The sequence below is a fragment of the Schistocerca cancellata genome, chromosome 4 (genome assembly GCF_023864275.1).
Source record: "Schistocerca cancellata isolate TAMUIC-IGC-003103 chromosome 4, iqSchCanc2.1, whole genome shotgun sequence".
NCBI classification, from domain to species: domain Eukaryota; kingdom Metazoa; phylum Arthropoda; class Insecta; order Orthoptera; family Acrididae; genus Schistocerca; species Schistocerca cancellata.
Genome location: NC_064629.1, coordinates 893,086,263 through 893,113,924, shown reverse-complemented (window position 1 = coordinate 893,113,924; position 27,662 = coordinate 893,086,263). Strand labels below are relative to the sequence as shown.

The following is a 27,662-nucleotide window of genomic DNA, read 5'->3' as shown; positions in this document are numbered from 1 at the left end:
TCCTTCAGACCAGGTAAAGGGTACCTTAAGCCACATCCCATAACATTTTCACCTGGCAATGTGAACAGTCAATACCAATCATTCGTTTCACGGGCTATACAAAGCTGGGTGTACAGATGAACATACTGATGTTAGTGTAATGATGTTGAGAGACTGGGTTTACAGTTTTACTTGTAGGTAAATGTCAATCATTCAGAGATAAGTATCAGCCTTATACAGTGATGCTAAAATAATTTCATAAGAGCATTAACCATGTCATTGTTTTACACGATGGAATAGAAGTGCTTGTGAAGATGAAGCAACTTACATATACTTTTAAGGTTTACCTTGTGGTTTGTAAGACATTTTATATCATTGTATAGGTGACTGAAAATTCCCCTCTTTCTTACTCAAAGTGTAGGTTAATGAAGAAGAATGATTACCCTTTTTAGTATTGTAATTGTAGACTTATTGCTTATTTTGGACTTTGGTATACTATTTACACTCCATTTCTTTAAGGAATGTAAGTACTGTGAAGCAGTAGTTAAAGTGCCTTGCTTGGGTGAAGAAACAAGTGCCAGTATAAGAAAGGCATGAACTGTAGAGCTTGATAGATAATTTTATTTGTACTCTCAACTGATACGAATAAACGCAAAAGTTTGGCTTTTAGCTGCTATCTTTCTTTTCATTGTTTGGTAATGCACTACCCAAGTGTGGGAGTGTCACAAGTCAGTTTCTGAGCAATGTTGAGTGGCCGTAAGGACCGAGGGGTAGATGGTGAAAACAGTACACAAATCCAAAAGGACAATGTAAGAGTAATCCTAAACGTGAAAATGAAGAATCCACATCTACACATACATTCATACAATATACTCTGCAAGCCACCATACAGTGCATGGTGGAGGGTACCCTGTACTACAACTAGCTGTTTCCTTTCCTGTTCCACTCACAGATAGAGTGAGCGAAAAACAACTGTCTATATGCCTCTGTATGAGCCGTAAGTTCTCGTATCTTACCTTCATGGTCCCTATGCGAAGTTATGTTGGTGGCAGTAGGATTGCTCTGCATTCAGCTTCGAATACTGGTTCTTTAAATTTCTCAGAAGTGTTGTTCGAAGTGAATGTCTTCTTCAAACCAAGGATTCCCACTTTAGCTCCCGAAGCATATCTGTAACACTTGCATGCTGACCAAACCTACTGGTAACATCTAGCAGCTCTCCTCGGATTTACTTCAATGTCTTCTTTCAATCTGACGCACTGCAGATCCCAAGCACTCGTGCAGTACTCAAGAATAGGTCGCACTAGCGTCCTATATGCGATCTCCTTTACAGATGAACTACACTTTCCTAAAATTCTCCCAATAAACTAAAGTCGACCATTTGCCTTTCCTACCACAATCCTCACATGATAATTCCATTTCATATCGCTTTGCAATGTTACGCTTAAATATTTAAATGATGTGACTGTGTCAAGCACGACATTACTAATGCTGTATCCAAACATTACAGGTTTGTTTTTCCTACTCATCCGCATTAACTTACATTTCTCTATTGTAAGAACCAGCTGTCATTCATCACACCAACTAGAAACTTTGTCTACGTCATCTTGCATCAACCTACGGTCACTTATATTCAACACCTTCCTGTACACCACAGCACAGCAAACAACCACAGATTGCTTCCCATGCTGTCTGCCAGATCATTTATGTATATAGAAAATAGCAGCGGTCGTATGACACTTCCCTGGGGCACTCCTGATGTCACCCGTCTCCTATGAACACTCGCCTTTGAGGACAAAATACTGGTTTCTATTACTTAAGAAGTCTTTGAACCAGGGATCCTGTTCTGCATCCACGTACCTTCATTAAGTCTGCAGTGTGATACCATGTTGAATGCTTTTCGGAAATCTAAAAATATGGAATATGCCTGTTGCCCTTCATCCATAGTTCTCAGTATATCATGTGAGAAAAGAGCAAGCTGATTTGTGCATATGAGCTGTTGGGTCTCCAGGAAATTTACTATATTAGAACTCAGAATAAGCTCTAGAATTTTGCAGCAAACCAATATTAAAGACATTGGTCTGTAATCTGCAGGTCCATTCTTTTACCCTTATTATATACAGAAGTTACCTGTGCTTTTTTCCAGTCACTTGGCACTTAGTGGTCTTGGAGAGATTCGTGATAAATGCAAAGTAAGGGACCAATGCCATAGGTACTCTGTGTAAAACCGAATTGGGATCTCATCCAGACCTGGTGACTTACTTGTTTTCAACTATTTCAGTTGTTTTGGTACTCCAGGGAAGGTTATTACTGTGTCATCCATACAGGACTCTGTGCAATGGTCATACGATGGTACGTTTGTATGATTCTCCTGCATGGAGAATTTGGAATTTAAAACTTAAACCTTTCTTTTGCTATCTTCTACTGCCAAACCATACTTGTCAGCGAATGACTGGATGGAAGCCTTAGACCCGCTTAGCAATTTTAAATAGGACTAGAATTTTTTTCTGGTTCTCCACCAGATTTTTAGCCAAGGCATGACAGGGGTTGCTGTTGTATGCCTCATACATAGACCTTTTCACAGACACATGAACCTCTACTAATCTTCACCTGAAGCCATTTGTGCATCCTCTTTTGAACCGAGAGTACAACAGCCTTTGCTTCCTCAGCATTCTCTGAATTTCGTTATTAAACCACAGTGGCTCTTTTCCATCCTTAATCCTCTTAATAGGCACATACATGTCCAGTGCATGATTTGCAGTCTGTTTAAACTTTGCCCATAATTCCTCTATGTCCATCAATCTTGAACTAAATGATCGCAATTCATTGTCTAAGTGAGATGTTAACAACTGCTTATCTGCTGTTTCTAGCAGAAACAATCTCCTAGCCCTTTTGACTGATTCATTAACTTTTGTAACCTTAGTCGCTGTGATGACATCATGATCACTAATCCCCATCTCTATACTGACACCATCGATAAGGTCCAGCCTGTAGCTACAAGATCCAAGATACTTCCATTGCGTGTGGGCTGCCGAACTAGCTGCTCAATACAGTTTTTGGAAAACATGTTAAAAGTACTTCACAACACTGACTATCTGTATCCCCTCCATTGAATCCATAGATATCCATTCTATACCGGTAGATTAAAGTTACCGCCAACTTGTAGCAGAGTCGATGGTCAGTAAAAACATCCAACAATTAACTTGTTATCACCTGGACCCCTTATGTGCAACCAAATAACTTTACTATCACACTCAATTTCACCCTCAGTAGAGACAATATTTTTGTCAACTGCAGTGAACACTTCCCTTCTGATGGTGTCCAATCAGTCTTTCCCATAAACATTCCAAGACTCGCTAAATATGTTAGAGCTTTTTAATGTGAGTCTTAGCCATCTCTCAGTCCCAAGAATAATTTGAGGTTGAGAACTTTCCTGGAGGGCAGTAAATTCGGGAACTTTGTTATGAATACTTCAACAATTTACTGATAAAATTTTTACAGTCAAACTGTCCTTACTCTGAACACGGTCTGATTTCCCTAAATGCATATCAACTGGTCAGTGTGCATGAGAGTACCTCAAACTACCACCTAGCCTAAAAAAATCCCATCTGCACCCCAAAAGTACTCTGCTACCCAAGTAGCTGCTTCCTTTGTGTAGTGTATCCGTGACCTATCAAGGGGAGTCCTACAAATCCCCACCTGATAATGCAAGTCCAGAAATCTGCAGCCAAGACTGTCACAGAGACAACGAAGCCTTTGGTTGAGACCCTCCACTCGGCTCCAAACCAAAGCACCACAATCCACGCTAGCAGTCATCACCACTTCCTCCAGCCAACTTGAAGAACTGAGGATGGCCTCAGAACCCATGTGACAGGTGTTGTTGGTGCTGACGTGAGCCACTACTGGCAGATGACTGCACGCTGTACGCTTGATAGCTGCAGGCAAGGCGACCTCCACATCTAGGATAAGGCCAGCTCAGCAGACGTACCGAGTGCACATTGGCTTTCTTTCCAGTCCTGAATGCTATCTTCCGAAGGGGCTCCATAATGGAGCACCCTGCCCCCATGTTTCTGCTCAGACCCTGCTGAAGGTACAGCCACCTGTTCACTCACAGGATGTATAGGCGATGACGTATGGGCAGCCTCCACATTGGCCTTGCATCTCAAGCAACGCGAACACATTACCACCCGCCACTCACCCTGCAGGCCCACCGTGTTGGATACACTTGAAGGTGCCCCAGCAGAAACAAGTGACACCTGAGGTGTCCCTTGCAACGCTCCAGAATCTCCACCACTGCTACACCTCGGTGCGGTAGCCTGAAGGTGACTGATCACATTCAACTGTTGGCTAACTGTGGCCAGCTCCTCCTGCATCCACACACAGCAGGCACATGTCCTACCCATCCTAACAAGACTAATTGAAGAGTAAACAGTACAAACTGCCAGAAACGTAGATATGCTTATCTGGGTTCCTGCCAGCTTTTACTGTTGGCGCCCCTCCCGGACATGTAAACAAGGGCCAGTGATGCCTCAGTGAACTATGTAGCTGGCTGTTCAGAAGAAGTAACAACTGAGCTACAGACTGCCTGAATTTACACTTATAGATGGAAAAAAGAAAAAAAAAAAGTGACACAAAACTTCTTAAATACCAAAACTCAGAACCAATTAAGCAAATATATACTATAAACGAAACACAGGAAAAGTTAAATACATAACTTGATGCCCTGGAGATGTGTCACAGGCAATAGCTTTCACTGAACTGAGCGGCTAACTACGTTGAGTAAAACGGGCACTAGTCTCAAAACAAACAGCTGAGTACTACTATACTATTGACTACTGAATATACATTTACAAAACACGAGATTAAACTCTGAGATTCTGAGGCTAGAGGTCCATTGAATATTTATTATTTGCAAAGGTCATGGAATCAAGTAAATAAAGTGACACTAGTGACTTCTGGAACGGAGAACTACATTGGAAAGTAAACTCCCTCAAGACAGAAGATCGAAAAATATGCAAATTCTTGCAACAAAAATATATAGCATTACTAAAAACAGCTAAACAATCAGCTACTGTTCACTTCCACTCAGAAGTAAATTAGAATAGCACTAAACTAAATGGTGTGTACAACTGGCACAATGCTGCTTCTCTCCGCTCTGCTCAAAGGCTGGAGGAGAATCAACAGTAATGTACAAACAAACCCACAACAGCAAAGCAAAAGAAAATCTAGCAGCAGGCGAATAACTGTGTGAAAGTAATGACATATGGAAATCTTCAGACACATCAACACAACTGGATGAGGAAAGCATGCGTACTTTCCTTCTAGCTTACACCACCAAAGTGTCTTACCAACTGAGTCCATGCACTCCACAGTGTGTATGCAAAGCAAAACAACATTAGATTGCCAACACTGATGCCTCCATCTCGATATCAATGTCAGTCCAGTAAGGATACTAAACAATTTTTAAATGAAATATAAGTGTATTAAATCTCTACAAGTGTTCTCTTCTGTTATATCTAATAAGCTGCAGAATAAGAGCTTCTATTAAAGGCTTTCTTGTTGTAGATATCTTAATTTTTTTATATTTGTGATCTCTTGTATGTTGCATTTTACCAAAAGGTGTTGTGTTGCTTCCTTTTCTTAGCATGACATATGGCCTGCCATTGACACCAGCTGCAGATTCGTGCCGCACTGCTCGACATGCTCTCACACTTATTGCCACAGCACGACCAGCTGCATTCATCACTACTATGGCTAGAGAGGTCTGTGCATTTGTTTACATTTGTATACTGTCTCCTTAATCTACTGCAAGTATAGCTTGCCAATGTATGTGACATTATAGATTAGATTAGATTAGATTAGATTTACTATACAAGGGTGTTTGCTGAGTACATATGTAAATGTACATGAAGATAAAAAGTGCTGCACAGTGACTATTGTCGCATTTCTCTAAGTTGTTTAATGGAGGGTAGTTTGAATGTATGGTTTTTGAGCAAGAATTTACAAACATAAAGGATAATTATAGCTTATGTTCCATTATATTCGTAACCACATGTAAGAACATTAAATTTCATTAAGAAAGTTGACATAATAACTAATGACTGTGTAATAAAACATGAGGGTGCAAGTCATTAGTTATATTGTTGACAAAGACAATAGTTCCCCATTCTGTGAATCGTGCCATGTAACATAGCTTGTAGTAATGCTTCCAATTGCTGGAAATTTGTCCTTTGTAGCCAGCAGTCATAGTATTTCAATCCTTTGGCCTAGACCGGCCTATATGTACTCTATCAGATTTAAGTGTAGTGTGTAACTTGGCTGCTCAAGATGTCAGATATCATACATCAAGTTCTTATCTATGAGGTCGGTCCTTTGTGGTGGGACATTATAATAGCATACCAGATGTGCATGCACCAAAAGAGTCACATATACTGCAGCAGGGATGTCATCCCCATATACCAAGGCCAGCCATGGCATGCCAGACTTCACGCGTGCAGCGTGTGCAGGCTGCAGGCATGCCGAGGCCCAGCCTGTTGCTTGGGTTGTTTGATCCTTCTCAGAAATACTCAAAATAGCATGACATTTCATTTAGCATTGCAGTGTGGAAATTTTTGGTCGGCACAACTCTCCGAATTCAGCAGAATCGTTGTGTCAGCACTGTTTACCCTTCACTATTTTTTCAGGGTGTGGAGGATGTTCACAGGTCCAGTGTGTGTCTGCGTAAAAAAATGCAGTCTAGCGATCTATCATCACAATCCTTTAAAATCAATGGGAATGTCAGAAGAAAGGGATGAGCATTGTCAATTCACATAAGCAATGGGTACTGCTTACCTGCCGTCAAACAACATTACAGTGCCATACAGAGAGAACTTAAACATTTAGATGACAGTGAAAGAACAGAAAATTGCAACAATTGACACACACAGGATTCATTGTTCTACAGATTGAGAAGTACTTTGTGCTAAATTTGCAGACGTGGAGTACTCGGAGAAACTGGTGGTACAAACAGTAAAATTCATGAAGTTGCACCTATTGTTCCATTGTCAGTTGCAACAGTTTTCAGTGGAGTTTAATGAAGATTATGTAAACTTCATATATTGCTGTAAAGTATGTTGGTTAAGTCAAGGGGCATACCTGGATTGATTTTTAGATTTAAAACTCACTATAGTTGAATTTCTGAAGGAAAAAGGAGTACAGGAACAAAAATTAGAACATCGAGAATGGATTGCAGTCTTTGCATTTTAAGTAGACTTGACTACACACTGCCCACAGTAAGGCATGGCAAGGCAAGAAACAACTTATTTCTGATATGATGGGGATGCATTTAAAAAGAAAATTGCATTGTAGAAGGGACACATTCTGAAAAAGACAATCCAGTTCCCTAAGGTCACTGGCATTAAAGAAAGTGCGAGGTTTGAGTAATTCCTTGTGGCCTAGCAAGAACTGTGTTTGTGCAGACGTAAATGATTGATGTGTAAGGTGATTCCAGTTTCAGTGATAAATCTTTTTATGGTAAAACCATCCAGGATGTCTTCATTGCTTTCCTCAGACAGATTTTCCAAATCTCCATAGTGTAGGTTGCAAAAGTACTGTAATATTTTGATCGACATATTTGTGTGTAAGATATTTTTTCGATTATGAAACTGAATAAGTCAAGATTACATTGCATACTATGTCTACAATGTGCCAAAGATAATTAATTAATACTGAAAACTTGTTTGTGATCTATGTTGTTGAGAAATGTAAAATATAAAACCAAGTCACATACAGTACAACTGCACTGCCATTTAGATGTGGCACATTCACTGTTTCCTTCCCCTCTTCCACCTCCTCACTCTCAAACAGCGTGGAGTGGTGATGAGGGAAATGTGTAGCTAGGCTGAGCACTTTGGCACTCAGGCCCGGGCATGGCCCGCGAGCCGAAATTTTGGCCACCCTTGCTATGCCATAGACATCAGTGTACCTCTTGAGACACATGCAATGGTGTATATGCTCCTAAAATATTGCCACCCAAAATGAGATCACTCATGCCCCTTTACACATTTTTTATAAGATCTTAATATGTCCCAGACATGAACCAAACAGTTTTACATGAAGAAGCATTCTCCAGGCTGAAACCAAAACTTGTCCTTGAATGAGACACTACCCCACTCTTCTTGTGTCCACTTATGATGAGAAACAGGTCACATTCACCTAGATATGGGTTTCCTTTTTATACAGGGAACTCATCTGGTGGTTCACTGAGCATACAGAGCAACCTCTCAAAGCCACAGTCTTATGAGGTATATGTGAAGCAGAGACTATTGTGAGATCTACAACTATTCTGTATCATTTTGTTACTGTGCCAATTGGCTCAGTAGACTAGTGCACTGAGTTGTAGGTTTTCACATCAGAGTCTCTGTGCAATTCCATAAGCCGTTCGGTAGCGAGTCGGTATGGCTCCCGAGGAACTGTGGTAGACCCGTGCTGTCCCCCTCACAACCCCCCTCCCCCCTCACCTCTCACCTCCCCCCCTCACCTCTCACCTCACCTCACCTCTCACCTTCCCCCCTCACCTCTCACCTCCCCCCCTCACCTCTCACCTGACTCCCCTCACCTCTCACCTGACCCCCCTCACCTCCTCCCTTCCCCCCTCCCCCCCCTCTCTCTCTCTCTCTCTCTCTCTCTCTCTCTCATTGTTATGCCCATGTCTAATAACTCATACTTGTGATTCTGTTTTCCTCCTCTCCCAACCAACCCAAAACCCAATCCTCATATCCCTTTGTACATCATCTAAGTTCTCCTTCATACACTTTGATGAATTTTATTATTTTGGCTGCATTGTTTTCTGCTGCAGTCTTACCCTGTCTCCCTAACCCTTGCCCCTCAATTCTCCTCATGGTCCACATTATTATATTATCCACAGAATAATTTACTTAGTTATAGTACCATCAGCAAAGGTTCTTCATAATTGACTCTCCTTGTCCTCACAACAGACAATTCCTCTGAGCCTATGATCTGAATGATATCCTTCCTTTCCAAGAATTATTTGTCTGTTACAAAAATGTGACTGTTGTGTTATTACTGGACAATAGGCTATTTTCCTATGGTAAAAATATGGCTCAGATTTTTGTTATTCTGATTGATTATAACATTTAAATAGCATTTACAGTTAATATTCTCACAAAATATCTGTTATTTTTATGCAATTAAAGCTTAAAAATCATTAAATATCAAGATCAGGTCACGTGATTGAAAATGCTCTGTTGACATCAAGACTAGGAGTAAGATGAAGCTACACTTCTGTTACAGGAGTGTTTGCCAAAGTTATGAGGTTTTTACATATGTTTACTGCAAACAGTTCAGCTATTTAGTGATGGAAAATGCAATTATAGTTTTTAAATAACAATAGAAAGGAATTTTGTGAATGCTCATAGTGGAAGCCTTGCGAAAGTTGATTTGTTTATGCTCCACCCATTTAGAGCGATGATATGTGCAACGACAGACATCCTTTTCCCTGCCGCCTTCAACGTCATTAAACTCGCTCAAGATTAGGGAATTATAGAACTTTTGCGAATGGGTTCATATATTATAACTAGATTGTCGACTGTTGATCATGAGCTATGACCCAAAGCACAGCAGAATTATTCTTGGTAAAATTTATTGCCGATTTCCTTAGAACACACTCAGCAGAGATGCTGTATGTGTTAGGTGTTCTGTGGTGCAATGGATAGTGCTTTAGACTGCAGTATAACTGGTCAAATGTTCGAATCCTGGAAGGATCATACATTTTTAAGACTTTCATATAAAATATTGAAATAGCATTAGCAAGAACCAATTGTAGCAGTTGTTTCAGTTGTGGGATGTATTATATAGCTTCATATTAGTCTTATCTAAGAAATGGACAGCAGAGGATAAATGCATTTACTTTGCGAACAAACAATTCACTTTTTTGGAAAGCATTGCTGGTAGTGAAGATATCATCATACGTCCACAGTACAACAAAGTGTAGATCAGGCTATACAGAGATGTAAAGCATGTACTACATGCGGGTGACATAAATGTAAGCTCTGTGATGTTAGTGAGCGTAAACTAACTTTAGCGTCTGAAGCAGACTTGCTTCATCTTTGTGTAAAATGATGAAACAATAAGGATCATAGCTAGACAGTACAAATATAAAAACATTGTTTCTAATAATGCAAAACGTGTGTTGTCACATTAACTGGAAAATATCTTTTTCATCGTGACATGTGTGAACAGCGATTGCAAATGTAAGCGTATGTAAACAGCAAGGGAAACACAATAATTTTCATATGTGTGGACTTTAGAGCTGTTTTACAAATAAGTTAAAACGTTTTTTCGAGTTTGATTCAAACCACCAATCTATGGACATCGTCTTATAAAATTCAATGATTTAACACTCTGACAACTGAGCTACCAAAAAACTGAGGTGTAGTTATGTAACATGACAATTTTCGCTAGGAGTTTAATTTCATTGAATTACACCATCCTTCATTGTAACAGTGGGAGAGCATCTTGGAGATAAATTAATGTTAACTTCACAGTGCACTACATTTTTAATTCTGTTAGTGAACTTAAGCATTGACATGGTAGCAAACTGTCAGTACATTGCAACCACGTTGTATGCATCTTATCATTCTCTGCAACCCTCAAAAACAACTTTTTGGGAGTTTTTGTAGATGTATTTGTACAGTGTGGCACTACACACCATTTATAACCCACTTTCCGAAACATAAATTCCAAAACAAGACAGCACTGTGAATTAGCGTTACGACAGTAGGAGCAGCAAGCTAGCCAGTGACGTCAGAGGCATAATGTGACTCGAATGGACCATTTTAGTGAGCGTTCAGATTATTTGAATTTCATTTCTGTTTTTATAAAAGAATACTGAAATTCAAGAGGGGGGAAAAGCATGACATAATTAATCATTTAATACAATTTCCAGTAAACAGTCAAATGCCCTATTCATTATGATAATATTTAGCTTGAAATCAATGAAACTTTTGTTGATGCTTTGTGACATAATGAATTGTGAAATTGTATGGACTGAAGAATAAAATGTTCCCTTGTAACGTTTTCAGGTGGCTCGTTACAACACGTTACAGCAAAATGCACAGACCTTGAATGTAAATTTAAGCAACTCTGTTCTTCACCGTGCCAAGACAGAAATACTGAGAGGAGTTGAGCTGCTGATTGATAAAATGCAGAATGAAATGGCTGATTTGCTTGTTGAGGTATTTGTTTTTTGTGTTAAGTGTGTTTACTATTGAGTAACTGATCTTATGTTTTTAGTCTTGTCTGCAATGATTTTGAACAGTGTTTGATACTGATATGTTACCTTTTGATATGTAGTCATAGCTATTCTAATAACTCAGTGTGTAGTTAATATTGTTTCTTTATTTGAGTAAAATGAGACAATATGTAACTTCATTTGGTCATCACAGAGTCTTGTTTGAGACATTAGCATTTGGTAATCACAGAGTTTTGTTTGAGACATGAAAGTTTAGTTCATATATTTCAGATATGGACTAATTTAAACTGATTATTTTGTGACACCTGAACAGTTGAAAAGACAGCAGCACAGGAAACTTTATGTTATAGGTGCTGAGTCGTAAGGAAATGTGATGACTGCTTTGCTACTACACAATTTAACACCTCGAGCTTGAACTTTTCTACATACTCACAGGCTGTTGTCAACTGAAGTGGGGAGGGGGGGGCAGGGGAGGGGGTGTTTACCTAACCATATATACAATAGTTGCACACTAATAGGTAAAATTGTAGTTCTTTGCCATCTGTTGGATAACACTACTTTGTCAGCTACGTGTTCAGAGTGTCAGATGAAATCTGGAAAGAAAATAAGTGCTGCATGAAAATATCTAGAAGACTACTACTAAATATTTCAGTTCACTATGCATATATTGTTTATCGTGCCATTGAAGAAGCAAGGGTTGATAAACTCATAAATTTCAGGCTATGTATCAGAATTGCTGGAAACTCATTGAAAAAGACTTCAGTGTATGACTTTGTTTAGGAGGCAGCTTCAAAGCATACCACACTCAAAGTTCATTTTAAGTGATGGTGTATATTTTATATGTAATAAAGATCTATAGTTAACATTTTATAAAGATTTTATTAATTTTTGACTAGTAATTGTCATCTAAAACACTTACTGCATTCCTGTACCAAATTAGTGCATAAACTTATTGCCAGTAGGGTAGGTGCAAGCACAGTAACTATAATTTTCAATTGTTAAGAAGAAGAATTTGTGAGTTCTCGTATCACTAAACAGTGGCACTCCTAAATCTCTCTAGATATATTCCTAAATATTCATGTAATACAAGGCTCCTTCCTCCCTTAGTCCTTGCCAGTATGGACCAGTGATGCATGGCAGTTGGTATCACTTGAAGAGAAGAATAATTTCAGGGGAACAGAGAAACTAGTAGGAGTGCTACTGCTTAAATGGGATGTATCAAACAGTTGTTGTAACTATTAATGAAGGAGATACTAAGGATGAAAGGGTGTTGTGACTTCCAAGTAATTGTCAACTTTTCTATGAAGGATATTTGGTACAGATATGATTCACATCCATTTTTGTACCATTGACATAGGGTCTGATGTGAATTTTATTGCCATTATACCCTTATTCAATTGCCTTGTAAGAACAGAGACAAAAATACACTGAAGATCCAAAGAAACTGGTACACGTGCCTAATATTGTGTAGGGCCCCTGCAAGCATGCAGAAGTGCCAGAACATGAACTGGCATGGACTTGACTAATGTATGAAGTAGTGCTGGAGGGAATTCACACCATGAATCCTGCACGGCTGTCCATAAATCTAAGAGTAAGAGGGGGTGGAGACCTCTTCTGAACAGTATGTTGCAAGGCTTCCCAAATATGCTCAATAATGTTAATATCTGGGGAGTTTGGTGGTCAGCAGAAGTGTTTAAACACAGAAGAGTGTTCGTGGAGCCACTCTGTAGCAATTCTAGATGTGAAGGGTGTTGCATTGTCCTGCTGGAATTGCCCAAGACCGTCAGTATGCACAATGAACATGAATGGATGCAGGCGATCAGACAGGATGCTTAGGTACATGTCACCTGTCAGAGTCTCATCTAGACATATCGAGGCTCCCATATCCCTCCAACTGCCACGCCCCACAGCATTACAGAGCCTCCACCAGCTTGAACAGTTCCCTGCTGGATCCATGAGATTGCCTCCATACCTGTACACGTCCGCCCATTCTGTACAATTTGAAATGAGACTCGGCCGACCATGCAGTATGTTTCCAGTCATCAACAGTACAATGTAGGTGTTGACAGGCCCAGGTGAAGCATAAAGCTTTGTGTCATGCAGTCATCCAGGGTACATGAGTGGGCCTTTGGCTCTGAACACCCATATCGATGATTTTTCATTGAATGGTTCGCATGCTGACACTTTTTGATGGTCCAGCATTGAAATCTGCAGCAATTTGTGGAAGGGTTGCACTTCTGTAACATTGAATGATTCTCTTCAGTCGTCGTTGGTCCCATTCTTCCAGGGTCTTTTACCGGCTCCAGTGATGCTGCAGATTTGATGTTGTACTGGGATCTTGATATTCACATTACACTCGTGAAATAGTCGTGCGGGAAAATCACCACTTTATCGCTACCTCGTAGATGATCAGTCCCACACTCGTGCTCATAAATCTTGATAACCTGCCATTATAGCAGCAGTAACAAATCTAACAACTGCGCCATACACTTGTCGTCTTATGTACGCATTGCCAACCGCAGCACAATATTCTGCCTGTTTACATATCTCTGTGTTTGAATATGCATGCCTGTATCAGTTTCTTTGGCACTTCAGTTTATGTTAACCAGCAGCCCAGTGTTTTCCAAAATAATTAAACAGTTTCTTATAATTGTCAGAAATTTTCGCCCAAGAAGAATGATACCTTCCCTTAATGCAGTAGTCAGCAGCTCATGGTCTTGCGGTCGCGTTCTCGCTTCCCGAGTACAGGGTCCCGGGTTCGATTCCCGGCGGGGTCAGGGATTTTCACATGCCTCGTGACAACTGGGTGTTTGTGTTGTCCTCATCATTTCATCATCATTCATGAAAGTGGCGAGGTTGGGCTGAGCAAAGGTTGGGAATTTGTACGGGCACTGATAACCTCACAGTTCAGCAACCTACAAATCAAACGTCATCTTAATGCAGTACATAAAAAGGTAAATATCTGTGTTATGGCCCAAGACAGACCTATTGGACACAACCAACCACTATTATCATCCTCCACTTGTGGCATCCTCGGATATGAGATGGAGGGGCTCGTGATCAGTCCACCGCTGTCCCATTCCCCATCCTGTTTCTTGACCTTGGAATCGCTACTGATTGGTTAAGCTGCTCATCAGTTCACCTCTTGAGGCTCATTGCATCCCATTCCATTCGTCCCGCCAAGGAAAACTCCCTTCCCATACTGGAAATCAAACCCGGCTCCCCCTACAAGGTGGGGGGATGTTAGGCTGTGGAGGCAGACAATGCATTAAATATCTGAAACCAAGGAAGTTTGAGGTTTATTGTACATTTTAGAACAGTTACAGTAACTTAGGTGCATCTTATGAGTCCCGAAAGAGTTGTCACACATTGTATTTATTCCACTATTTAACATTTAAGCGCAGTCCTGATTCAAATGGTGTGTCATAAGTACTTTAATCAAATAATATTAAATCGCTTCGCTTGTACAAATGCTTTGAGTCACATTTCATTTTATTGATTGTTATGTGCCATCTCTTACCAAAAAAGAAGGAATTTCTATAAAACATTTACAATGAAGCTAAATGTGTTCCAGCACCAAAATCTCTGCTTCAAGAAGGAAAATGGACAGACAGCACTTAACAGCTAGAGAACTTTCTGAATGTTTTAAGTAACTCCTAAATTGCTCTGAGCCACACAAAGATTTCTGCCTGAAATGCTCTCAAAAAGCTATCCAGATTCATGAGCAGCAAATAAAGAGTAAATTGTAGACAAATCAAAAGGCTAAATAGTAACAAAGTTCAGGATGAAGATGCTGAACTACTGAAATCAGCTGTCAATTTTACCATAAAGGAAGTTCTGTACATCATGCAGAACCTTAGGCAAACCAAGAAAATTATTAAAGAAATAGCTGTTAATGTAGCTTATGGTGTCTCTCAGTGAAGTGTGAATGAATCATTATTATTTTTTGTGTGTATAAGTGACAAGACAGACAGCATGAATAGCTGATTGTTTCAAAACCAAGATGTCCAGAAGAAAATCGACATTTAGGCAAAAGACCAGCAAGAGTCCATCGACATAAGGAAATGATAGTTGGTGAAAAAACCTGAGACTGTACAGTGGATTTTTGAGTACAGACATATATGGGTAATTGCATGTCAACTCTCCAAGGCATCGCTGCTCGACCATCTCAGATTTTGTTAAAAAATTTTATGAACACATGTCCCCAATGAACATTGGTAAATTTTAACATTCATCGAAGCAATACTGGCTGATATATAGTCATTTGACTGACTCCATGAGTGACATTGTGCAAAGCGAGTGTGAATTTTTTTGTTTTTAAAGCTCTTATATCTAGGGCAAAAGTTTGTTGAAAGAAATGAAATTAGGACATCTTGTATAATTTTGTGTCTTCTCTTAAGAATAATAAAGAAAGGAATTTTATTCAGCCGTAACATATTATGCAAAATCGCCAAAAAAATTGTCAAATTTTGGCTTCTTATGTCTCGCGGACTAAAGGTATGACAAACGTGAAACTTGGCATGTAGTAACCGAACAACCCAAGGTTCTCAAATATAAAGTCTCACTTATATATTAGTTTTCAATACTAAATAAATTAAACACAAAATAGAAAGAGTATGTAAAAAGGCCAAAAATGCAGTATTTTCATCCTGATTTTTCAAAGAACTGTGCTCTGTAAAACCCTCCAAAGTGGGCTCACTAGAAGTACCATGGTTTTATCCATAGAGTCCGCAACTCTTGGTTTAGTGGCTAGCATTGCTGCCTCTGGATCACGGGGTTGGGGATTCGGGGATTGGGTGTTTGTGTTGTCCTCATCATCATCATCATCATCATCATCATTTGTGACAGTGGCTTGATGGGACTGTGAAAAAATTGGGACTTCATACGGGCGCTGATGACCACACAGTTGAGCTCCCCAAAAACCAAACATTATCATCATCATCATCATCCACAAAACAGTGTGTATTTGATTATCCAATACAAGCTAATAATGCTAGATAATTTGAATCGAAGTTGATCACAAAATTCGTGGCATAAAAATAATTCAAACCTGGTGTTCTACTATATTGTAAATGCATGCTGAACATGAAACTAATACACAATGGTTCGGTAGCACATGGATGTGGAATACAAAGTTTCATTCACATATTGTTTTCCAAAAATAAAAAAAATTCATCAAAAATATGATAAATTCTGTGAAACGGTGAAAATATGGTGTATGTGACACTTCCTTTACAAATACCATTTTCTATGGAATACAAAGTTTCGTTCGCCTATTATTTTCCAAAAAACTAAAGATTCATTGAAAATATGACAGTTTTTGTGAAACAGTGAAAATATGGTATATGTGACACTTCTTTTAGAAATATCATTTTCGATTAAAGCTTCAAAACCAGTCTCATTCGATAAAATGTTTTAAGCCCCCCAGAACAGTGGGTTCCATTTCCTACATGGGCTAACATTACTTCTTATATTAAAGCAAACTAGCCTGAAAAATCATGCTGCAAACAATGTTTTAACTTTGGATATTTCTATCTCATTGATGAAAGTCGTGGTAAACAAGAAAATTTGGTTGTAACCACTAAGCAACTTCTGGTTTCCAATGTAAAATATCATTTACATCCAGCTTTCCAAATTTCCACAGAATCAGTTCAAACGTGACTTCTGTAAAAATTGCAGACATAGATCACATTAAATTTGCTTTCCCTAATTGATTTCAAACTAATTACAGTTAGAAAGAGCTTGTTTTCTAGCATCCATAAAATGATGTTCAATTTTCCAATAACTGCTAACAATACTGTGTTCAAACTCTTTGAATCACCTTGAAGAAAATAATTTATTGACAAATAGCCAACACTGATTCAAAAATATTGTTCTTGTGAAATACAGCTAGCTCTTCTTTCTCATGAAGTAATGAGTGCTATCAATAGGGGACATCAAATAAATTCCATGTTTTTAGGTTTCCAGAATGCTTTTGACGCTGTTCCTCAAAAGCGCCTCCCAATTAAATTGCGTGCCCGTGGAGTATCATCTCAGTTTTGTGGCTGGATTCATGATTCACTGTGTTATTGACTGGAATGGTCTGTTATTCGCGAGTGTTCTTAGTTGTTCGTCCAAGCCTTACACCTCAGTAGTGTGTTTACATTTTGCGGCGTGCAGTTGCAGCTGTAGCAGTTATAAAGCTAAGTACTGACAAAGCTATTTGTACACTGTTATACAGTTATTAAATTACGTTTTCAGGGGTGTTGCATGCTGTTTGTGGCGAAATAATGGTTTAATAAACTTTTGGAAATGTTCGCTCGCTGTGTTCTTTAGAGTTTTCTATGCATTGAAGTTGTTTAGTAAATTTCGAACTTTAGTTTTCAGCTGACGTTTCTTATTGTTTCTGGTGAAATATTTCAGTAAAATTTTCATTCAGTGTTTAACTTCGTTCAGTGTTCCAGTGGCTGATTGAATTTTTGGTTTTGGCTACTAATTTTGTGAAGTTTTGTTGGTATTGGTATTAGCTGTGGTGTACTTGTATTAATACAAGTAGTTGCTCTCTTAGTAGACAGAGAATTTCGAGACCGTTATTGTTAGTTACGAACTTAGGGGGGAATGCAGTGCGAAAGCCAGTGGGCATTCTAGTGAGATCCTCTCCTGAGAATGCAGAATCTATAGTAGAAATAAGTTGATAGAGGAACAGGAGCATAAGATCTGTGCCCTTCAGGTGCAGTTACAACACACAACGGAGGAACTAGGTAGGTTGAGAAGGGTGAAGGGTACTGGGGAATAATAGGAACTGGCAGTTGGTAAGAAGGCAGCTAGGAGGAGGTGGTATTCAGACAGTCATACTTTGTGTATATGCAATAGATTTGACCAACTGTCAGAGTTGAGTGGAGAGGAGCCTCTTGTAGCTGTAGGTGCAGGAAACATGCAGCAGTCCTCAGCAGTTAGGAGGCCCAGGTCAGTTGCAAAGTCTAACAGCAAGGAGGAGGTTCTGCTGCTAGGTAGTTAGCACAGCAGATATGTGGGCCAGAAGTTGCAGGAAGTGTTGGGGGATGATTACCAGATCACCAACATTGTGAAGCCTAGTGCAGGGTTGGCTCAGGTGACTGACAGCGAAGGGGAGTTATGTAAGAATTTTACGAAAGAGGATCAGGTAGTGATAGTGAGTGGAGCAGGAAACAGTCTTGATAGGGATGGGGAATATTATGTAGGTGGTGACCTGGCAAAGATAGCTACTCAAACTGGTGACACTAATGTGCATTTTGTGCAACTGTTTCAGCATTATGATTGGCCTTATCTTTTAATGTGGCTGTTGGGCGCGTTAACATGCGGTTGCAGAAGGCTCTGATGGGGTTACATTTCAGTGGTGCCATATCAGTAGATCGGATTTCACCAGGCATGGCCTGCACCTCAATAGGTATGGAAAGGGGAGGTTGGCAAAGCTTATAGGTGACAGAGTAGTGAGTGGTGATGGTGGGATCGCATGTGGAAAAATTCCTGTAGTCGTTGGTGTTACAGCTGCACCCTTTTTAGATTGAAGTCAGCTGATAGGCATACCTGCTTAAAGAAAGTCCCTCTAACTAAGGGCTCACTTTCAGAGGATGTCATGTTTCCAAGCAGAGAAGGAATTAGCGTATTTCATCAAAATATAAGAGGTATTAGAGATAAAGTTAGTGAACTGCTTATAGATGTTTACTCTGAAATTATTGGTATGTCATAGCACCACTTAAATAATTTGACAATTCAGAGGCTTCCTTTACCAGGATACAGATTGGTTGTCTGTTTTTCCAGGAGTTACTTGTGGGGTGGGGGAGTGGCCATGTATGTAAAAACAGTATTCCATTTGAGGCTGTAGATGTATCACGGCACTGCACTGAACATACGTGTATTTGAATGTTGTGAAGACGCAGTTGAATTTCGTGAAACTAAACTTATAATTGTTGTTGTTTATAGGTCCCCTGACTCTGACTTCAGAGCATCTCTTCTCAAGCTGGAGTCTGTTCTTGATTCATTTTATAGGAAGTGCCAGAAATTATTTATTTGTGGTGACTTCAATATAAATATTGTATATGATGGTGCAAGAAAAAGGATGTTGGCAGATCTCATATAATCTGATGCAGACTGTGTTTTTTCCAACTAGGGTGCAGGGGAACAGTAGCACAGCCATAGACAATATTTTTATTCGTGCTTCATTACTAGATGGGTATTCTGTTAGTTAAAGGGTGAATGGCCTTTCAGACCATGATGCACAAATTTTAACACTAAAAGGCTTTTGTACTCAAACAAATGTCACATATAGTTACAAACTATGTAGGAAAGTTATTCCAACAGCAATAGAGAGTTTTTTACACCTTGTCAAGGAACAAGAGTGGCAGGATGTTTACAGTGCTGATAACATAGATGATAAATATAATGCTTTCCTTAACACATTTCTTGTGCTCTTCGAGAGTTTCTTTCCATTAGAACCTTCTAAATGGGGTACTATCAATAATAGGCAGCCCAGTTGGCTGACTAGTGGGATAAGGATATCATGTAGAACAAAGTGAAAATTATATCAAAATGTTTGAAGTAGTTGTTATAACGTCAAGTTTAACACATATATTTCAGAACGACACAACACATATAAGTCACAGAGTAAGTTGACAAGCAAGACATGCGTACACGTTAGCATTCGAATGAGCACTGAGTCCCAGTCTAGCGGCCGCTGCTCGGCTGGCCGCTTAGGTGGCGCAGCTGCTGCATGGCTGGCAGACAGCGCCGCACGTAGAGGACACGCGTAATTGCGCGGTGGTGCTTTGAATGATCGGCGAGTCACAACACTTTTCCCCCCTTTGAAATTGTTGCACTGGTCTTGATGGAGGTGTCCTGGAGATGGCTAATGTCCATAGGCATTGTTTGACTCGCCGTAAAGTCTCGAGGAGGCGGCTTCCCGTACGGACGGAAGTGTCCCCGATGATAACGGGTCGAGATGACAGGAGACGTAGGGGTCGAATCTGCTGGGGCCCCATGCACCAATCTGCCAGTTGCGCAAGTCTAGTTGATATGACAGGAGACATGGGCGATGTGTCGGCGTCCGTTGGAGGAGGAGGTGAGTAGATTTGCTCTGACAGAGGATGGTCATCCGGTTCCTGCATGGGCACGTCTCCTGGTGGCGTCCGTTCTTGCGCTGGCATCGCGATGACGGTGAGAGGGCTGCTTTGTGAGTATTGAGAGATGCCAAGATCTCGAGCGTCAGGTAGAGCCAAAGGTGGCGTAGCGGCATTCGGATCAGGCGTTGCTGGCACACGAGGCCAAAGCTGGTCCGAATGACGCACTGCAATATGCGTGTCCGTCTGGATTTCATACAGGCGTCTGCCACGGTGTCTTAAGGTGCGGCCCTGGCTCTATTTTGGCCACCTGCCATATCCCCGTACCCAGACGAGGTCGTCGGCGGTGCAATGGCCAAGTGAAGGCACCCGCGGCCGTGAGGTGGAAGGCCGCAGAAGATGAAGTAGCATGCAGGGCTGTCGGCCATGTAAGAGCACAGTCGGGCTGTGGTCACCCATCGGGGTGAAACGGTAAGACGCCAGAAACTGGAGAAGCGCATCATCAGCAGTAGAAGAAGTCAGAAGTTCCGCATCTGAGCCTTAAATGTGCGGACCAGTCGTTCAGCCTCACCGTTGGATTGTGGGTGGAATGGCGGGGCTGTGACATGCATAACGCCGTGACGAGCACAAAAATCCGCAAATTCGGAAGAGGCAAATTGCGGACCATTATCAGTAACAAGAGTAGAGGGGAGGCCTTCCAAAGAAAAAATGCGGGCAAGAGCACTGGTGGTGGCCGCGATGGTAGGCGACGTGCAACGGACAATGAAAGGAAAGTTAGAATAGGCGTCAATTATGAGGAGCCAATAAGTACCTAAAAAGGGTCCCGCAAAGTCAGCTTGAATGCGCTCCCAGGGCTTCTCAGGCGAAGGCCAGTGTGACAAAGATGAGTTCGGGGCAGCGGCCTGTGACGCACAAGGGCCGCAGGCAGCGACCATGTGTGCTATTTCATAGTCGATGCCAGGCCATTACACATGACGGCGCGCCAGAGATTTTGTTCGAGACACACCCCAGTGCCCTTGGTGAAGGAGGCGCAAGACCGAAGCACACAAAGACGCAGGTACCACAACACGCGGCGAAGCATTGTCAGTGGAGAGGAGGATAACACTATCCCTAGCCGTGAGGCGGTAGCGCAAAGTGTAGTAGTTCTGCAACGGATCAGAAGTCTTAGTGGACGGGCGATCTGGCCAACCCTTCTGAATACAGCGTAAAACCCGGGAGAGGGTAGGGTCAGAACCCGTAGCAGCCGCCAGCCTGTCCCCAGTGATGGGGAACCCGTCCACAACCTGCTGCTCGGCAACAGGTGGAAACACAAAAGTTCGTCCCTATCAAATGCCTGATCAGGACCCATGGCAAGGTTAGACAGAGCATCAGCATTTGCATGTTGAGCCGTTGGCCGGAAATGAATTTTATAATTGAAACGAGACAAGTAAAGAGCCCAACGCTGGAGGCGGTGTGCAGCGTTGTCGGGAAATGACGTTGATGGATGAAACAAGGAAACAAGTGGTTTGTGATCAGTAACAAGATGAAATTTTGAGCCATAGAGAAAAACACCAAACTTATGAAGAGCATAAATAATGGCCAAAGCTTCTTTCTCAATTTGAGAATACTTTTGTTGGGCATCCGTGACCGTTTTGGAGGCATAAGCAGTGGGTTGTTCCGAACCGTCAGAAAAACTGTGCGCAAGGACTGCACCGACCCTGTATTGAGAGGCGTCTGTGACAAGAACAAGATGTTGGCCAGGTCGATAAGTAGCCAGGCACGGTGCCTGTTTCAGCATAGTCTTCAATTTCTGGAAAGCCGCTTCGCATGACGGGGACCGGTGAAAAGGCACGTTTTTATGCAACAGGCGATGCAACGGCTGAGCCACCGAAGCCGCAGACGGTAAAAACTTGTGATAGTATGCTATTTTCCCCAAGAAGGCCTGCAGTTCCTTAACAGATGTAGGGCGAGGAAGGGCATCGATTGCAGCGACAGTTTGCTGAAGCAGACGAATACCATCCTGAGAGAGTTGAAACCCCAAGTACGTGATAGATGCCTGAAAAAATTGTGATTTCTGAATATTACACTTAAGACCGGCAGTCTGTAAGACATGAAAAAGTGTGCGGAGATTTTGAAGATGATCTTCAGTGGTGGAGCCAGTGACAACAATGTCGTCCATGTATTTGATACACCCAGGGACAGGGAGCAATAATTGTTCCAAGAATCGCTGAAAGAGAGCAGGGGCGCTAGCAACCCCGAATGGCAAGCGTTGGTATTGATAGAGGCCGAAAGGCGTGTTGAGGACCAGAAACTGCCGGGAAGCAGCGTCGGGAGGAAGTTGATGATAAGCTTCTGACAGGTCAATTTTAGAAAAATACCGGCCTCCAGCAAGTTTAGTGAACAGTTCTTCAGGACAGGGCATAGGGTAAGTGTCGATGAGCCATTGAGAATTTACAGTGGCTTTGAAATCGCCACAGACACGAATATCACCATTTGGCTTAGCAACGACGACAGGAGAGGACCACTCACTGGAAGTGACAGGAAGCAAGGCCCCTGAAGTAGAGAGACAATCAAACTCCCATTTTACCCGATCACGAAGGACCACAGGAATGGGCCAAGCCCGAAAAAACTTAGGCCGAGCAGTGGGTTTGAGCGTGATATGAGCTTCAAACTCGTTTGCACGGCATAACCCAGGAGAAAAAAAGGGACGAAAATGTCGTCGACAAGGAATCCAGTTGAGCATAAGGAATAGCATCAGAGACAATATTGACAGAGTCATCTATGGAGAACCCAAAAACACGAAAGGCATCGAAACCAAAAAGATTTTCTGCGTTGCTCTGGTCGACCACAAATATGGGAACAGTGCGAACGACGGATTTGTAAGATACCTCAGCATTAAACTGTCCCAAGAGAGAAATCTTCTGTTTATTGTACGTCCGTAATTGCCGAGTGACAGGCGACAGGAGTGGAGAACCCAACTGAAGATACGTCTGAGAATTAATTATAGTGGCAGCAGAACCGGTATCCACTTGCATGCGAACATCTCGACCAAGGATTTGGACAGTGAGGAATAACTTCCCTGAAAGGGAAGAAGTGCAATTGACAGACAACACAGAATCAGAATCAGCGTCATGTTCATGGACATCATGTATGCCGTCGGATTTGCAAATGGAAGACACATGACCTTTCTTTTTGCAATTGTGACACACAGCCAACGTTGGAGACAATCCTCACGTGAATGTTTCGTAAAACACCGCAGACATGAAGGAAGCTGCCGGGGGTTTTGCTGCAGTTTCTTAGTGGGTTGTTTACGGCTAGGCCGAGGCTGCGCGTGGGAGCGCACTGCGGCCATGTCGGCCGGCGGGGACGCGCCGCACACGTCGTAACAGCGCACAGAGGTTGTATTTCCCCCGACATCACCCCACGCCTCTATTTGCGCCCCAGCGGCGCGAGAAATTTCAAAAGACTGTGCAATGGAGAGAACTTCATCTAGAGTCGGATTCGCCAACTGAAGGACACGTTGCCGAACTTCTTTGTCGGGCGCCGACCGGATAATAGCATCCCGTACCATGGAATCGGCATAGGATTCTTTGTGAACTGACACTTTTGACTGAGGTCATGAAGTTCAGCAGCCCAAGCGTGATAGGATTGATGTGGCTGTTTTTGACAATGATAAAAGGCAACACGAGAGGCTACCACATGCGTTTGCTTTTGAAAATAGACAGACAGAAGTGAGCACATTTCAGCAAAGGACAAAGACACAGGATCCTTCAAAGGAGCCAATTGCGACAACAACCAGTACATTTGAGGTGAAATCCAGGAAAGGAACAGAGACTTACATGGTTGTTCGTCCGCGACATGAAATGCCAAGAAGTGCTGTGAAAGACGTTTTTCATAATGAGAGCAGTCTTCCGCCGTCTCGTCGTAAGGAGGAAAAGGAGGTATAGCCAACGACGAGAAACGCCCCGCATTTGACGCCGCGACGAAATCGCGAATCGCTGCTGTTAGAAGCGTTTGCTGTTCAAGGAGATTTTGCAATAGTTGCTCAACAGTTGCAATGGAATCCTGTGAGTCAACGGTGAAAAGGAAAAATCCACTACCTCGTCGCCAATTGTTATTACGTCAAGTTTAACACATATATTTCAGAACGACAGAACACATATAAGTCAAAGAGTAAGTTGACAAGTAAGACATGCGTACACGTTAGCGTTTGAATGAGCACTGAGTTCCAGTCTAGCGGCCGCTGCTCGGCTGGCCGCTTAGGTGGCGCAGCTGCTGCATGGCTGGCAGACAGCGCCGCACGTAGAGGACGAGCGTAATTGTGCGGCAGCGCTTTGAATGATCGGCAAGTCACAACAGTAGTCACAATCGAGCAGAAGTAGCTCATTACAAACAGTATTGTGAGGTGCTTAAAATGTTATTAGGAAGGCAAAGAGCATGTGGTATGCAAATAAAAAAGCTAATTCACAGGATAAAATTAAAACCATATGGTCGGTTGTGAAGGAAGTGTCTGGTCAGCAGTACAAGGTCGACAATATAAAGTCAGTTCACAGTAAAAATATTTCTGTTACTGATAAATCAGATATATGTACAGTATTTAACAATCATTTTCTGATCATTTCTGGTGAAGTAAATAAAAATTTAGTTTCGGCAGAGACACTCATAACTCTATTGGCAAATGCCTTTCTGAGATTGAAGTCTGAAATACTCCTCTGTGATACAGACAAGGGGGAGACTGAGTCAGTAATTAAATCACTGAACACTAAGGACTCTCATAGTTATGATGGAATGCCTAGCAGAATATTAAAGTACTGTGCCGCAGCCGGCCAGTGTGGCCGAGAGGTTCTAGGTGCTTCAGTCTGGAACCGCGCGTTCGCTACGGTCGCAGGTTCGAATCCTGCCTCGGGCATGGATGTGTGTGAGATGTGTGTGATGTCCTAAGGTTAGTTAGGTTTAAGTAGTTCTAAGTTCTGGGGGACTGATGACCTTAGATGTTAAGTCCCATAAGGCTCAGAGCACATTTACTGTGCCGCACGTGGTAGCACTGTATTTTTCCTGAATGAGTTAAGTACTCAGTGTAAATCTGCTTTATAAAATTGGAGAAAGGGCTAATGTAGATAATTTTAGACCTTTGTCTATGCCATCAGTGTTTGCTAAAGGTATTGAAAAGGCTGTGAATGTAAGAATAATTGATCATTTTATATCACACGATTTGGTATCAAATGTACAGTTCGGCTTTAGAAGTCATTTAACAACTGAAAATGGTATATTCTCTGTTCTCTGTGAGGTAGTGGATGGGTTGAAAAAAAGGTTTTGAATGCTAGGCATAGTTTTTGATATAACTAAGGTGTTTTATTGCGTTGATCATGAAGTACTGCTCCAGAAGTTGGACCATTATAGAATACGGGGAGTAGCTCACAATTGGTTCGCCTCTTACTTTAGCAACAGACAGCAAAAGGTCATTATTCACAATGTTGAGAATGGCTGTGATGTAAGGTCTGAGTGGGGTATGGTCAAGTGGGGGGTGTCCCAGGGATCAGTGTTGGGGCCACTCCTGTTCCTTATTTATATAATTGACATACCCTTATGGGTAACTCTAATAAAATATTTCTGTTTGCTGATGACACTAGCTAGGTAGTAAAAGAAGATGTCTGCAACATTGGCTCGGTTCCAAATAGTGCAGTTCATGACCCAAGTTCATGGCTTGTAGAATATAAACTAACGCTGAATCACAGTAAGACTCAGTTTTTACAGTTTCTAACATACAATTCAACAAAACCTGACATTTTAATTTCACAGAATGGGCATATGATTAGTGGAACTGAACAGTTCAAATTTCTAGGTGTTCAGATATATAGTAAGCTGTCGTGGAAAGCCCACATTCAGGATATTGTTCAAAGACTTAATGCTGCCATTTTCAGTATTCGAAGGATATCTGAAGTGAGTGATCGTTCGACACAAAAATTAGTCTACTTTGCTTATTTTCATTCACTTATGTCATATGGTATTATATTTTGGGGTAACTCTTCCCATTCTAAAAAGATATTTTTGGCTCAGAAATGGGTGGTTCGGGCAATAAGTGGTGTAAGTTCACGAACCTCTTGTCGACCCATGTTCACAATTCTGGGCATTTTGACATTGGCCTCTCAATATATATATTCCGTACTGTCATTTCATGTTAACAATATTAGCTTATTCCCAAGAATAAGCAGCTTTCACTCAGTTAATACTCGGCAGAAATCAAACCTGCATTTGAATCGAACTTCCTTAACTCTTGTGCAGAAAGGTGTACAGTATACTGCTGCATCCATTTTCAGTTACTACCACCCATATTCAAAAATCTTAGCAGTAGTCCACATGCTTTCAAATCAAAACTGAAGAGTTTCCTCATGGGTCACTCCTTCTATTCTGTCAAGGAGTTCCTTGAGAAATTAAGCTGATTCTTGTTATATTGTTTATTGTGTTTACATAAACTTATGGATTGACTTTGTTTGGGTTCATAAACATTTTATTTTTATCTGTTATTACTTTTATGTTGTAATTTCAGGTACTGACACGTTCAATGACCTTGGCAATTTGGTCCTACAGAACTTGACATGTAAATAAAAAATAAAAAAAATTCATAGTAATTGACAGAAAGTCGTCGAGTAAAACAGAAGAAATATCTGACATTCCCAAAGGAAGTGTTGTAGGCCCTCTGTTGTTCCTGATCTACATAAATGATTTAGGAGACAATCTGAGCACTCTTCTTAGGAATGTTTGCAGATGATGCCGTTATTTACCCTCATGTAATGTAATCAGATGATCAAAACTAATTGCAAAATGATTTAGCCACAATATCTGTATGGTGCAAAAAGTGGAAATTTACTCCAAATTGTGAGATGTGTGAAGTCATCCACATGAGCACTATATAACATCTGCTTAGAAAATTTTAGTTACACGATAAGTCTCACAAATCCAAAGGCGGTAAACTCAACAAAATATTTAAGGACTACAATTACGAATAACTTAATCTGGAATGATTGCACGGGTAGTGTTGTGGGGAAAGCAAACCAAAGACTGTGATTTATTGGAAGAACACTTAGAAAATTGTAACAGGTTTACTAAAGATACTATATACTCTACACTTGTCCACCCTTTTCTGGAGTATTACTGTGCGGTGTGGGATCCGCATCAGATAGGATCGACAGAGGACATCAAAAAGTTCAGAGAAAAGCAGCTCATTTTGTATTATCATGAAATAGGAGAGTGAGTGTCACAAATGTGATACACAAATTGGGGTGGCACTCATTAAAAAAACAGGCATTTTCTGCTGCAACAGGACATTCTCATGCAATTTCAATCACTAACTTTTTCCTCAGAGTGTGAAAATAGAGCTCAGA

General features: G+C 41.2%; 1 protein-coding gene across 4 annotated transcripts in view; it reads left to right on the top strand.

Moving 5' to 3' along the window:
- Positions 1–27,662, top strand: part of LOC126185052 (WD repeat-containing protein 7) — a 352,004-nt gene that overhangs the window by 293,163 nt on the left and 31,179 nt on the right. For all 4 annotated transcript variants that reach the window (XM_049927810.1, XM_049927808.1, XM_049927809.1 and 1 more), the window contains 2 exons: positions 5,621–5,738; positions 11,058–11,210. In XM_049927810.1, coding sequence (XP_049783767.1) covers positions 5,621–5,738; positions 11,058–11,210 — 271 coding nt within the window. The remainder of the gene's footprint in view (positions 1–5,620; positions 5,739–11,057; positions 11,211–27,662) is intronic.